General features: G+C 42.7%; 1 protein-coding gene across 1 annotated transcript in view; it reads right to left on the bottom strand.

Annotated features, from left to right (window-relative positions):
• Positions 1-10,791, bottom strand: part of LOC122556975 (uncharacterized) — a 59,662-nt gene extending 48,871 nt beyond the window's left edge. Inside the window, exons 1-4 of the mRNA XM_087995032.1 lie at positions 10,690-10,791; positions 9,416-9,467; positions 8,508-8,590; positions 3,711-3,758 (exon numbers count right to left, since the gene is read on the bottom strand). Of these exons, the coding sequence (XP_087851158.1) occupies positions 3,711-3,758; positions 8,508-8,590; positions 9,416-9,467; positions 10,690-10,695 (189 nt within the window). The 5' untranslated portion in view covers positions 10,696-10,791. The remainder of the gene's footprint in view (positions 1-3,710; positions 3,759-8,507; positions 8,591-9,415; positions 9,468-10,689) is intronic.
• Between the last annotated feature and the right edge of the window lie 4,880 nt (positions 10,792-15,671).

The following is a 15,671-nucleotide window of genomic DNA, read 5'->3' as shown; positions in this document are numbered from 1 at the left end:
GTGTGGAGCCTCAGAAAATGGGGAAGATACTAAACGAGTATTTTGCATCAGTATTTACTGTGGAAAAGAATATGGAAGATATAGAATATAGGGAAATAGATGGTGACACCTTGAAAAATGTCCAGATTACAGAGGAGGAAGTGCTGGATGTCTTGAGGTGCATAAAGGTGGATAAATCCTCAGGACCTGATCAGGTGTACCTGAGAACTCTATGGGAAGCTAGATAAGTGATTGCTGGGCCTCTTGCTGAGATATTTATATCATCGATAGTCACGGGTGAGGTGCCGGAAGACTAGAGGTTGGCCAACGTGGTGCCACTGTTTAAGAAGGGTGGTAAGAACAAGCCAGGGAACTATAGACCAGTGAGCCTGACGTCAGTGGTGGTAAGTTGTTGGAGGGAATCCTGAGGGACAGGATGTACATGTATTTGGAAAGGCAAGGACTGATTAGGGATAGTCAACATGGCTTTGTGCATGGGAAATGTCTCACAAACTTGATTGAGTTTCTTGAAGAAGTAACAAAGAGGATTGATGAGGGCAGAGCGGTAGATGTGATCTATATGGACTTCAGTAAGGTGTTCGACAAGGTTCCCCGTGGGAGACTGGTTAGCAAGGTTAGATCTCATGGAATACAGGGAGAACTAGCCATTTGGATACAGAACTGGCTCAAAGGTAGAAGACAGAGGGTGGTGGTGGAGGGTTGTTTTTCAGACTGGAGGCCTGTGACCAGTGAAGTGCCACAAGGATCGGTGCTGGGTCCACTACTTTTCGTCATTTATATAAATTATTTGGATGTGAGCATAAGAGATATAGTTAGTAAGTTTGCAGATGACACCAAAATTGGAGGTGTAGTGGACAGCGAAGAGGGTTACCTCAGATTACAACAGATTTTGACCAAATGGGCCAATGGGCTGAGAAGTGGCAGATGGAGTTTAATTCAAATAAATGTGAGGTGCTGCATTTTGGGAAAGCAAATCTTAGCAGGATTTATACACGTAATGGTAAGGTCTTAGGGACTGTTGCTGAACAAAGAGACCTTGGAGTACAGGTTCATAGCTCCTTGAAAGTGGAGTCTCAGATAGATAGGATAGTGAAGAAGGCATTTGTTATGCTTTCCTTTATTGGTCAGAGTATTGAGTACAGGAGATGGGAGGTCATGTTGCGACTGTACAAGACATTGGTTAGGCCACTTTTGGAATATTGTGTGCAATTCTGGTCTCCTTCCTATCGGAAGAATGTTGTGAAACTTGAAAGGGTTCAGAAGGATTTGAGATATAGGGAGAGGTTGAATAGGCTGAGGCTGAGGGGTGACCTTATAGAAGTTTATAAAATCTTGAGGGGCATGGATAGGGTAAATAGACAAAGTTTAGGGTGTAGGTTTGCTTGCTGAGCTGTAGGTTTGATATCCAGCCAAGGGCTTCACTTGGAGGTCACCACTGATGAGGTTACCTAGCCAGGTAATGAAATGTCTGGATATCAAACCTACAGCTCAGCGAGCAAATCTACACCCTAAACCTCAACCTGAGCTACAAACCTTCACGAACCTTGTGAAAATAGACAAAGTCTCTTCCCTGGGGTGGGGGAGTCCAGAACTAGAGGGCATAGGTTTAGGTGAGAGGGGAAAGCTATAAAACAGACCTAAGGGGCAACTTTTTCACACAGACAGTGGTACGTGTATATAATGAGCTGCCAGAGGAAGTGGTGGAGGCTGGTACAGTTGCAACATTTAAGAGGTGTTTGGATGGGTATATGATTAGGAAGGGTTTGGAGGGATATGGGCTGGGTGCTGGCAGGTGGGACTAGATTGGATTGGGATATCTGGTCAGCATGGATAAATTGGACCGAAGGGTCTGTTTCTGTGCTGTACATCTCTATGACTCTATGACTGTAAGAGAATTCTCACTCTAATGACTTCTCAGACAAAAAAAAATCCATCTTAAAAGGGAGATCTCTTATTCTGATATGATCCCAGCTGATGGCAATACTGGAAAAGCCAGAATGCAAATTGAGACTTGGCTTGATGAGCCATGTTCACCATGGAAAGGCGAGTCAATGAATTTATAACTAATTTATAACAGACTCATGGTGAACTTTTTGCAAAAGACAATAAAGGTTGCTTACACAAAATAGGGGAGAGGAGGTAAGGAGTAAGCGATAGGTGTAGATAGAACTCAGAATTGGCTATTTTGTTGGTCTCATTGGGATTTTATAAATGAATTCATATTTTGATGACTTGTGGGACATGGGCAGGATTATCAGCATACACTTCCCGATTAAGTTGTGACATTTTTAATAAGATCACCATTATGATTGGGCTTGATTGTCCATGAATCACAAAAAGCTAGCATCCAAGTTCAGCATATTATAGAAAAGCAAGTAGAATGTTTGCCTGGTGGGAATGGTATACAGAAATAGGGAGGTTTTGCTACAACCACAGGCAGTAGTCAGATCACAGCTGGAATACTAGGGACAGTTTTGGGCTCCGTATCTAAGGAAAAATATTGGAGACAGTCCAAAGGAAGTTTACTAGATTGATGCCAGGTATGAAGGATTATCTACTGAGGAGAGGTTGAGTAGGTTGACCCTGTACTCATAATATCGATAAATGAAAGGCAACCTTATTGAAAAGACAAGATTCTGAGAGGACTTGACTGAGTAGACGTGGAGAGGGGTTGTTTCACTTTGTGGGAGATTCTAGGATGAAAGGATATAATCTCAGAATAAGGTGTCATAAAATTAAATCAGAGATGAGAAGGAATTTCTTCTCTCAGAGGCTAGTGAATCTGCACAATTCTTTATCACAGAGAGCTGTCGAGATTGGATCATTAAGTATATTCAAGGCTGAGATAGATTTTTCATTAGAAAGGAAATCAAGGTTACTGGGAAATGGCAGGAAAATTGAGTTGAGGATGATTAGATCAGCCATCTGAAAGGTGGAGCAAACTTGATGGGCTGAATGGCCTACTTCATCTCCTTTGTCTTATGGTCTTATAATCTCATATACGTAGAGAAAAGTATGTGACTTGCATGAGGAAAGCAAAACTAAGTGACAAATATGTCAGCTATATGTTCAAGAGAAATACATTTACCTAGAAAGTGACAGGAAGGTATAACTCACCACTACAGAAAAAGACTGAGTGAAAAGAATGTAAAAGGAATTAAGGCATGGGCTATGGGGCAGAGATCCACAGCGAAGGGTCATAGCCTTATAAGTAAGTCCGTTTTGGTCTGAGATGAGGAGAACTGCATTTCAACAACATGCGTATTTTTTCATTCACATGATGAGGGTGTCACTTGACAGGCCAGTATTTATTGCCCCATCCCTAATTTCCCAGAGGGCAGTTACAAGTCAGCCACATTGCAGGGGTCTGGGGTCACATGTAGGCCAGACCAGGTAGGGATGGCAGTTTCCTTCCAGGAAGGACATTAATGAAACAGATGGGTTTTTCCTACAATCAACAATGGATTCACATCATCACTTGTCTCCCTAATCCAAATTTTTATCGAATTCAAATTCACCATATGCTAGTGGGTCCCCAGAACATTACCTAGGTTTCTAGATTAACATTTCAGCAATAATATTTTGAAGTTCTGAATACTATAAACAAGGATCACGCAGGGTGCCACAACAGAGTGAGAAAGTTATTTGTGGTGAAGAACTAGTAAAGTAAAGAGAACTCTTCCTGAAGCTACAACATCCTGTTTGCTCACCTGCTCAGTGTCCTGGATGAAGACAGCATCACATTCAAATGTCCGATCCTGAAAACACGAAATTACATGGATGAAATCCCATGGAAAGATTCATCAAGCTTGTTCCTTGCACCTTGCACATACAATCGACACCATCAAGTTAGAGCAGGATCCTCCAGGGTTAGAGCCTAGAGCTTGCAATCAACTGTTGGGCACTGTCACCCTTCAGAACTCTTGCTAGTTTTCACAGAAGGCATGACCAGAATGATACGGTGGTTTTAGGTTGAGCGGGGCAAGCAGATTCAATGGGCCGAATGGCCTACTCTGCTCCTACATCGTGTGGTCTTATTAGAAGTTGAAAAAAAGAGTACTCTTTTGGCCACTTAAGCTGCACCATCATCCGATCTGACCATTGCTGATTGTCTACCTTCCTGCATTATCCCATTTACACTGAGGTGCTTTCCAGTGTTATAGCAAGGTAACTCCCTGCCTAAGTTCTTCACCAGTTTCCTCATTTCCCCTCCTCCCACCTTACCTCAGTTCCAACCTTCCAGCTCAGCACTGTCCTCATGACCTGTCCTACCTGCCAACCTCCCTTTCCACCTATCTGCTCCCCTCTGATCTATCACCTCCATCCCCACCCCCATTCACCTATTGTACTCTTTGCTACCTTCTCCCCAGCCCCAAACCCCCCCCTCCCCCCCACCTTCCACCTTATCTCTGAAGGCTCCCTGCCTCCATTCCTGATGAAGAGCTTTTGCCCGAAACATAATTTTCCTGCTCCTCACTTGCTGCCTGACCTGCTGTGCTTTTCCAGCACCACTCTAATCTAAACTCTGGTTTCCAGCATCTGCAGTCTCACTTCTGCCTAACTCCCTGCCTAAGGATATTGAGGAACGCGATCAACACGAGTAGCAAAGGGATGCAGAAAAAGGCCCACCAGTATCTTAACATCGAATCATACCAGACAGAGCACTATTGTTGTGGAATGCATACATTACCTACCCCTGGGACAGAAGCTGCAAGATCCAGCCCCTGTCAGGGCTCATTGACCTGAGAAGGAATGTCTCTGTACTGGTTCAATCAGTCAGATTCCATCAACCACTGGTGCTCAGAGGGGTTAAATATGAGTGAAAAACATACAGAACAGCAAGAGGCCATTTCAACTATTTCTCTAATTCTCTTTGTGAAACTTTACATTGAAGCTGTTTCTACCATCCTTTCATGAAGGTGCATCAACTCAATGTGGAGACATTTCTTCTCTTTTTCCTGGCATCTCTGTCTTTATCACCCATTATTTCATCACTTTGTCCTCTTGCCAGTGGAGACAATTTTTCCTTATCTACCCAAAGCTCAACATAATGTAACATGCAAGTTGTACACACTGAGGGTTCAAAGATCATGAAGCATGGATTCCTTATTTCACTGGCACCAGGTCATTGCAGATATGAAGTGAAATCCAGGTTCAACAAGGTTGGATTCGGTGTATTGACATGGAGTGAAGCCTGGGCTGAGGAATTTTTTATGTGTCTGCTGCTTCTTCCAATGATGCAGAAAGGATGTATTCAACTGTTCCACCTCCTGCTGCACTGTCGCCAACAGCTGACAGTCTTGGCACAACTGCTCAAGTCACCCTGCTTGGCTCCCTCCCTGACTGATCTGGCAACTACATAATGCACATGGTGACTGGCTGCTAAAGCAGTTGAGAGAATAGAAGGTCAGTTGTGTCATGATGGGTAGAATATTTGAGTTCAAATTAAAGGGCTGATTCTCTTCTTGCACCACTGATCTGGGTAAATTGTAAGGATTGGGGTAATGTCCAACATTTTCTCAAGAAGACATTCCCAGCCCCTTACCTTCCAAGGGATCCTAGCTCGATAGCAGATCACTCATGTTGGAGTCTGGGTCACTCAGTTCTCTAGGAGTCATAGTTTGAGTTATTACCTGTTGGCAGGTCCTCCAGGCACCGTTTTCCAGGGTGAGGCTGGACCTCCAGAAATAGTTGCATCTCCTTGTTTGACAAAACACAGGTCATCTCGGATTCTCTATCGCCATCGTCAGGCTCAACCTCACCACTGAGTCAGCTGCTTGCCTCTCCGTCGTGCACCAGACTCCTGAAGTCAAACAGCTTCCATTTCTGAACCGTATTTTGAGGCTGCCCCCTACCCTCCCCACATTAGTGTGACCTCCAGCGTCCACCCACTCTGAGGGTTCATGGTCCTGCACATCCTGTATCTATTCCCAAACCCTGATTTTTTAAAAAATTCATTTGCGGGACGTGGGCGTCGCTGTCTAGGCCCACATTTATTGTCTGTCCCTAGTTGCCCTTGAGAAGCAGGTGATGAGCTGCCTTTCTGAACCACTGCAGTCCATGTGCTGACCCACAATGCCCTTATGGAGGGTATTCCAAGATTCTCACCCAGTGAGAGAGCAGGAATGGCGGTATATTTCCAAGTCAGGATGGTGAGTGGCTTGGAAAGGAATTTGCAGATGGTAGTGTTCCCATGCATCTGCTGCCCTTGTCCTTCTAGTGATCATGGGTTTGGAAGGTGCTGTTGAGGATCTTTGGTCAATTTCTGGCAGTGCATCTTGTAGATAGTACACACTGCTGTTATTGAGTGCCAGTGGCAGAGGGAGTGGATGTTTGTGGATATGGTGCCAATCAAGCAGGCTGCTTTGTCCTGGATAGTGTCAAGCTTCTTGAGTGTTCCTGATGGGGCTGTACCCATCCAGGCAAGTGGGGAGTATTGCACCACACTCCTGACTTGTGCCTTGTAGATGGTGGACAGACTTTGAAGAGTCAGGAGATAAGTTCCCCTGCTCAGTGCCCTCCCTCACCATCACTACTCGATACTGGAGACTGCATTACAACTAATTTTGAATAGCTAATTAATTTTGCTTTCAACTTCCCTGCTCAGTGAGAGTAGTCTCAGCTTCTCCAAAATCTCCAGCTCTGTGAAATCCCCTGTAAGGGCAGCATTCCAGTAACTTCCATCTCCAAGATCTTGATGTCTGTTCTATAACATAGTCCTCAGAATTAAATGCAAGACTCCGGTGATTTATAAAGGGTTAGCAGGAGCTCCTTGCTCTTGTACCCAATCCCCTATTTATAAAACCCAAGGTTCAATATGCCTCTTTAATAGCCCTCTCAACATCTCCTGCCAGCCACAATGGACTGTGTACATACATTACCAACCTCTCAGTTCCTCCACCACACGTATCATTTAATTCATATTCCCTCTCCTTCTTAACAAAAGGTGTCACTGATGAATGAACAAAATAACACAAGAACATAAGAAAAAGCAACTTTTGTTAGCCATACCTCCCCACAAACCTGTTTTTTTTTTCCCATTTAATAAGATCATGGCTGATCTGATCTTTGGTTTCAACTCAATTTTCCTGTCTGTTTCTATATATCTATATCTATCTATACATCAATCCACTCAACAGTTCAAAAATCTACCTCAACCTTGAATATGTTCAAAGCCTCTAGAGCTAGGCAGACATTGGTACTGCAGATGCTGGTCATTAGAGTTAAGATTAGAGTGGTGCTGGAAAAGCACAGCAGGTCAGGCAGCATCCGAGGAGCAGGAGAATCGACATTTTCAGCAAAAGACCTTCATCAGGAAATGTCGATTTCCCAAGCGTCTAGAGCTGTCTAGTGTGGATAGTTATAAAAGACCACATTCCTGTTGTATAAATAATCCTCCCTGCTGGTCACTATGTTGTATTGAGGCTGTGTGTACCATTATCCACCATGAGATATGTTTGCTGCTACCATTTGCTTTCAGGTTAGCTATCTACAGATGCACCTGGACTGGTGTGATAGAAGAAAACCATTTGATAGTCTAACTGGAAGAGGCCATTGTCTTAAACAAGACGCTGCTTCTTAACAATTAATACAAGCTAGCTGATGTGATGTGACAGAGGCTATGAGAAGGATTTCAACGGTAGGTCTCACTCCAAGATCCTCAGATGTTCTCCCACCAAGTTCATAAGACATCACAGTGGGAGATCCTGAAGGCACGCCTCACTGTTAACCCTTTCAGCCCCTTACACAACAGACCCTTTTAGTGACAAAATTGATACTCCCCTCTCCCTTAAATGGTTGATCTCATATTCTGAAACAATAGTCCCGGGTTCTAGACTTCCCCCATCAAGAAAAACATCCTCTCAGCATCTACCCTCTTGAGCCCTTTCTGAAGCTTCTATGTTTCAATGACTTGGAGGTGCCGGTGTTGGACTGGGGTGGACAAAGCTAATTATCACATAACACCAGGCTATAGTCCAACAGGTTTATTTGGAAGTACTAGCTTTCAGAGCTCCCCTCCTTTGTCAAGTTTTTGTGCACCACCTGATGAAGGAGCAGCACTCCGAAAGCTAGTGCTTCCAAATAAACCTGTTGGACTATAACCTGGTGTAGTGTCATGTTTCAATGAGATCACATCACGTTCTGCTAAACTCCAGCGACCTCTGGCATGCTCAACGTTTCCACGTCATAAACGTCTGGGGAATCAGCAGAGTGAATCTTCTCCCAACTGCATACAATGCAAATGTATTCTTCGTTCAATAAGCTGTACAAAGCTGGGCACTGTATTCTAGGTGTTGTCTCACCAACGCTCCTGTGCAGCTATGGAAGAGCTTCCCTGCTTCCATATTCCAGTAAATGGCAGATTCCATTTGTACGGGGTTGGGAGCAGGTGAGACACATATTTGGAATTCAAGAGAGCCTGAAAAGGTGCATCAAGCACATAAATATTGATTAATACATAAGACTTATTCCAAGTCTTCAAATGGCTGATTTTGTTTTTGACTGACCTCTTCTCCTGTGTTCTGATTTATTACGGACAAAGTTTTAGGATCTTTGACTGTCACTGACATTAATCTTCCCTCGACCTTGTCTGTAAGTCCAAACAAAAATTCAGAGAGGAAAGAGGTTAATGAAAATACATCCTCTGTGTATTATTGACCTTCCCAAAAACTTCTGATTGACAGACTGAGGTGCTGCGACAGATGGTTTAAAAGGCAAGACATTAAATAGTGCCTGAAATTTAGATTCAGGTTACAATTCTAATTACTGTATATGATCATCCCTTTAAAAATGAACCAGGACATACTCCAGAGTGAATAGAGACATATTTAAGGTTTGGTTTACCTCAGTTGTTCAGGAAAGGAACAGAACAGACTGGAGTTTATATTGAAGTTTGAACTGCCAATAAACTGGAGTAAACCGGTTGTTTGATAAATGGATTATTAACATTAAAACAATTATTTCATACTTCAAATTTAATGCAGTTTATTACTGCATAAGGAATTAGTAAAGAACATGTGTGTGTTATTGTAATGGCATTCTAATATAGTAAAGAATATACATATTGAGCATTCAAACCTATTTATCAAACTTTTCAAGTCCCAAAACATTTCATGGTTAATGGAATCTAGTCATTATTCATGTAAATAAGTGCAGAAGCTAATATCATTCTGAAAACAGCAGTTTACTTGTTCAACTCCCTGATACTAATATCCACCTCCTGCATTAACAATCCAATGTGATCTCAATGGGCAGGCCATAGGAAAACTAACCTAAACCACGCCCACCGTTCCCAGAAACACGGTCCCCCAAGCAGCACAGTGGCTGGTTCTCAGAATGGTCTCGCAGTTAAATATGATGGGACATGATCCCAAACTCCAAACTTTGAAGGAATGAGATGATACAAATCTCTCACCTGAGATTTGCTGGAGTCCAATAGCAACTTGCAGTCGGGCTTGTTCCATTGTCTGAAACAAAAACAATTGGCAAGAAGTCCATTTTTAAGGTAGGAATCTGTTGGATAAGGCTCTGAAAGGGTTAACGCAACACCCAACACGATGAAGTCACATGGACCCAGACAGGGAACAGCTTTGAAACATGAAGGAGTCAGGTCTAACATCAAGGTCTCAGTGACTGTGTCTATTATACCAATGTAACTTATACCTAGTTGCTATCAAGCAATAAAGCACATAATGTTTAAGATATGTACTCCTTCTTGATAAACTACCAAGTATACCATGGAGAAAGTGAGGACTGCAGATGCTGGGGATCAGAGTTTAAAAATGTGTTGCTGGAAAAGCGCAGCAGGTCAGGCAGCATCAAAGGAGAAGGAGAATCGACGTTTCGATTCTCCTTCTCCTTTGATGTTGCCTGACCGACTGCGCTTTTCCAGCAACACATTTTTAAACCAAGTACACCTTACACCAACTTGAACAAGAAACCCCTGTGGAGACACATCAGGAAAGAGGATGGTGACTACAAATCTACCAGAAATATCTATTGCCAAGACAATCTATCGTTATAGATAGTTCCATGATATAGCAGAATCCACTTTGTTTCCAGTTCCTATGTTTAAGGTCCTGCTGCGTGTTTTTTTTTGACAAGGGGAGTCCAAAACTAGAGGGCATAGGTTTAGGGTGAGAGGGAAAGATTTAAAAGGGACCTAAGGGGCAGCTTTTTCACACAGAGAGTGGTACGTGTATGGAATGAGCTGCCAGAGGAAGTGGTGGAGGCTGGTACAATTACAACATTTAAAAGGCATCTGGATGGGTATATGAATAGGAAGGGTTTAGAGGGCTATGGGCCAAGTGCTGGCAAATGGAACTAGATTATTTTAGGATATCTGGTCAGCATGGACAAGTTGGACTAAAGGGTCTGTTTCCATGCTGTATGTCTCTATGACTCTAAGTTTGCACAGAGGCCACAATTAATCTGACTTCAAAGTTAAAGAGCATAGGAAGAGTCCATTCAGCCCCTTACGCCTGTTCCAGCATTCAGTTGGATCATGGCTACTTTGTCTGTTAACTCCATCTCCCCCATAATGCCTCAATATCCTTACTCAGTAAATCTCAGTTTTCAAATGTTCAATTCTTGCCCACCATCATCAGTTTTTCGGGAGAAAGAATTCCCAATTTCCACTACCCTTTGTGTGAAGGAGTCATCAGGATATCATCCCACAAAATGGCTCACCCTCATTTCAAGGTTATGATCCTTTGCGCTGGATATCTCGATCAGTGAAAATAGTTTCTTTTCAACTACTTTCCACAAAGATAAAGGGTGGTACTGCCAAATTCAGAGCCCCTGGGTCATCTAGAAGTTCAAGGGTAAGTTCAAGCAGAAAAAACTTATGACAGTCACAAAAAAACTACTATGGAAAGTTTACAGAAGGGGAGTGAAAAAAGAAATTTGGAAAGCAAAGAGAGGATTTGAAAACACCTCGTCAGGTAAGATCAAGGAAAATCTTAAAATTTTTTGTCAATATGTTAAGAACATAAGAGTAAGTGAGAAAAGAGCAGGGTCTTTCAGAGATGTACGGAGTTGCTTATCAGTGAATGCAGGAGATTTGGGCAAAGATCTTAATGAATCCTTTGTCAATGTCTTCATAAGGAGAAGGAGAAAGCTGGTATTCTAACTGAAGAAGATTCACAGAATCATACAGTACACAGGAGGCCCTTCAGCCCATCTGAATCTACTCTAAATCTATACTCGCTCCACTTTCCAGCCCTGGATCTATAACTTTGAATGTTATGACATTTCAGGTGTTCAGCCAAGACTTTTTTAAAGGCTCTGAGGTTTTCCACCTCAATTCCCTTCCTAGTCAGTCCATTGCTAGACACCCACTGTTTCCTTAAATCCTCTCGACTTTTCACTTTAAACTTATGCCCCCTTGATTTTGAAATAGTCAATACAATCTTTTTTTTTGTTCACTTATGGGATTTGGTCATTGCTGGCTGGGCCAGTGTTCATTGCCTGTCCCTAGTTGCCCTTGCGAAGGTGGGGGTGAGCTGTCTTCTTGAACCACTGGAGTCCATGTGGTGGAGATATGCCCTCAGTGCCATTAGAGAAGGAGTTCCAGGATGAATGGTGAAACTCTGGAGGGACTGGCCAAATAATTTCAGACTGGTCTGTCTGCCTTCGGTGGTGACCAAATTATTAGAATCAATTCCAAGAGATACGATAAGCTATCACTTAAAAAGCACAGATTATTCAGGGATATTTAAATTGATGTCGTCAAAGAAAGCTTGTGTATTAATAACTTAGCTGAGGAAGCAACAAAGAGGATTGACAAGGGGAGTACAGTGGAAGTTGTCTACAGTACATAGGTTTTAGTAAGGCATTTGACAAGATTCCACTTGGCAGACTGGTCAGGAAAATAAAAGCCCACAAGATAATGAGAAATGTGGTGAGCCTGATCCAAAATTGGCTCAGTGTCACAAAGCCACAGGTTGAAGCAGGAGGAGAAATCAGAGAATAAAAATAAGGAAGCTGAAGTTCATTTGTCAGAGACTATGTTTGATCAAATGATTGAGAATAAACAAGAAAAGGTGAAAGATATCTTTAGTTCAGAGAAATTAGCTGAATTACAACAGAAAGATGAAAAACTAAACCAGTCGTATCAAAAAACATACGCAAAAGAAGGTGAGTGTATCCCAGATTGTTTCTATCTTTAAAATGATGTCTTGATGAGAAAATGGACCAAAATCACCTGGTTATAGACCAACAGGTTTATTTGACATCACAAGCTTTCAGAGTGTAGCCCCTTCATCAGGTGCAGAGCATGTCGTGTGTGTGTGTGTGTGTATTTATATATATATATATATATATATGGTGGTAGGAGTTGTTTCAGTTGGATTGTTTTTCAATAGAGCTGGTACAGACTCAATGGGCTGTTTGTCCTCCTCCTGTAGTATTCTGTCAATGGATTCTGTACAATTAGATTTAGAGATGGCACGGTGGCACAGTGGTTAGCACTGCTGCCTCAGAGCGCCAGAGACCTGGGTTCAATTCCTGCCTCAGGTGACTCTCTGTGTGGAGTTTGCGCATTCTGCCTGTGTCTGCGTGGGTTTGCTCCAGTTTCCTCCCACGATCTATTCATTCATGGGACATGGGTATCGCTGGCTGGGCCCAGCATTTATTGCTTGTCCCTAGTTACCCCTTGAGAAGGTGGTGGTGAGCTGCTTTCTTGAACCATTGCAGTCCATCTGTTGTGGGTAAACCCATAATGCTGTTAGAGAGGGAATTCCAGGATTTTGACCCAGTGACAGTGAAGGAATGGCAATATATTTCCAAGTCAGGATGGTGAGTGGTTTGATGGGGAACTTGCATGTGGTGGTGTTACCAAGTATCTGTTGATCATGTCCTTCTATATCGAAGTGGTCATGGGTTTGGAAGGTGCTGTTTAAGGAAATTGGTAATTTGGAGCAGATGGTACACACTACCGCAACTGTGCTTTGTGGATGGAGGGAGAGAACACTTCTGAATGATGTCAAGGTTCTTGAGTGTTCTTGGAGCCCCACACATCCAGGCAAGTGGGGAGTATTCGATAACACTCCTGAGCTGTGCCTTGTAGATGGTGGACAGACATGGGATTTGAGGGGTGAGTAATGTGCTGTAGCATTCCTAGCCTCTGACCTGCTCTTGCAGCCATATGGTGCATCAAGTTCAGTTTCCAGTCAATACTAACCCCACATTGTTAATCTCTGGTATAATTAAATTCCTACACTCTGAGCACCATCATTTTAAGAAGGACTTGAAGCTTTTCTTCGAATTGCTCCAAAGGTTAGGGACTACAATGATGTGGATTGCCCAGAGAAGATCTGCTCCCCTTACAGCAGAGATGGATGAAACTGTTTAGGGTCATAAAGGGGGAAGATAGACGAAATGTAGAGAGATAGTTATGATTGGCTGAAGAGTCATTTAGCAGATTTAAAACGGTTGGCAAAAGAAGCAGAAGCAACACAAAGAATGAATTATTTTATGCAACAGTCACAGAGCTGTACAGCACAGAAACAGACCCTTCTAAATTAATCTAGTCCCAATTGCCAGCATTTACCCCATATCCCTCTAAACCCTTCCTATTCATGTACCCTTCCAGATGTCTTTTAAATGTTCTAATTGTACCAGCTTCCACCACTTCTTCTGGCAGCTCATTTTATACATGCACCACCTTCTGTGTGAAAACGTTGCTCCTCAGGTTCCTTTTAAACCTTTTCCCCTCTCACCTTAAACCTAACCACTCTAGTTTTGGACTGCTCTATCCTGAGAAAAAGACCTTAGCTATTCACCCTTTCCATGTGGTTAGAATCTAGGATGCACAGCCTGAAAGGCATGGTGGGTGATAGATATGGGTTCAATAGTAAGTTTCAAAAGGGAATCAGATAGCTATTTGAAGAACAATATCATAAGGATATGAAGAAAAAGCAGGGAAATGGGGCTAACTTGACCACTCTTCAAAAGAACAAGCAAAGACTCAGTGGGTCAAATGATGTCCTTCTCTGCTGTTTTATTCAATGATTCTATATTAGCAGTAAATTCATAGTCATTGTTTCCTGAGGTACATGCCTACTCATTGATTGATTTGATTTATTGTCCCGTGTACCTAACTACAGTGAAAAGCTTTGTTTTGCGAACAGTACCAGCAGATCATAGTACTCAAGGACCTAGAGATCATAGGGTGAAAAATACTTGGACAGAGTAAAGTACTTGGATTCCTGAAGAAGGAGCAGCGCTCCAAAAGCTTGTGATTTTGAATAAACCAGTTGACCTCTAACCTGGTGTCATGTGATTTTTGACCTTGGATGGAGTAAGGCGTACAGGTAATGCCGCACAGGATGTACGCAAGACAAGATCAACATTCGCAAGATCAACGTTATTTGAAGTTCGAGAGTCTATTCATCAGTCTAATAATGGCAGGGAAGAAGCTGTTCTCAACCTGGATTCAAGATGGTGCCAATTTAGATTTAGATTAGATTAGATTACAGTGTGGAAACAGGCCCTTCGGCCCAACAAGTCCACACCAACCCGCCGAAGCGAAACCCACCCATACCCCTACATTTACCCCTTACCTAACACTACAGGCAATTGAGTATGGCCAATTCACCTGACCCTGCACATCTTTGGATGGTGGGAGGAAACCGGAGCACCCGGAGGAAACCCACGCAGACATGGGGAGAACGTGCAAACTCCACACAGTCAGTCGTGACTCCTTGTGAGCGCCCTACTAGTTATTGATAAGAAGTAAACTTTCACTGATTAATTGATCATGCATAAGGAAAAGGAATCTGGAATGTTCTAGAAACAAAATAAATTAAGTCTCAGACAGCCTATTCCTCTAGTGCTTTCATCCTTTAGAATAATCCATTGCCTGTCAAACAGTGCACCTTAAAAGTTGCCAGTAAACTACATCAATGCCTGGTCCAATTAGTTTTCCAACAAAGACATTAAAACAAGCAAAGGAAATCCAGTGACAACATTCCAACAGCCAGGTAACCAGCTCAGTTACAGAGATATGGAATGATAGGGTTGTCAGTTAGCTAAAACCAATTGTTTTGTCCTAACTATCAAATATCATGACAAATAAATTGAGATATAAAATATTGATACTAGCATGCTCTGTATTCAACTGAGGAAACTTTCTTTTGTCCATGGTATATTTTCAAATTTTCACCTAGATAGATGGGATAATAAAATACCATCATTACAAACTAAACAGTTTTAATTGAAATCCTACTTTGTCAGCACCAGTTTTATACCAGGCCAGCAAAATGAAGACTTACCTCCTGCATGTTCTCTCAAATGCATTAGTTAAATCAACTGTTGCTCAGTGGGCAACTCCTCTGCTACTCAGCGAGCTGACTGTGGGTTAACATCCCATTGCAGAGGCTTAAGCACATAATGTAGGCTGACTGACATGAGAATCCTCAGGCAGGTGCTCTACTCCCAGCTCCGAAATGGTAGGCCAGTCCCAGGTGGGCAGAGAACGTGCTTCAGAGATACCCTCAAGGTCTCAACTGGGGAAGTGCAGCATTCCCACAGACACCTGGGAATCACTGGCCCAAGACCATCCAAAGTGGAGGAGAAACATTCAGGAAGGCATCAAGACTTGCCGTCAGGAAAAAGAGGAAGCTGGGAGAAAACAGGGAAAGGAGGGTGTTGCCTCACCAACACACCAC

This window comes from Chiloscyllium plagiosum, unplaced genomic scaffold (assembly GCF_037043375.1).
Source record: "Chiloscyllium plagiosum isolate Xiang-an unplaced genomic scaffold, Cpla_swu_hap1 HiC_scaffold_16, whole genome shotgun sequence".
NCBI classification, from domain to species: Eukaryota; Metazoa; Chordata; class Chondrichthyes; order Orectolobiformes; family Hemiscylliidae; genus Chiloscyllium; species Chiloscyllium plagiosum.
The sequence above is the reverse complement of the archived record's forward strand: the minus strand, read 5'-3'. Positions and strand labels throughout refer to the sequence as shown.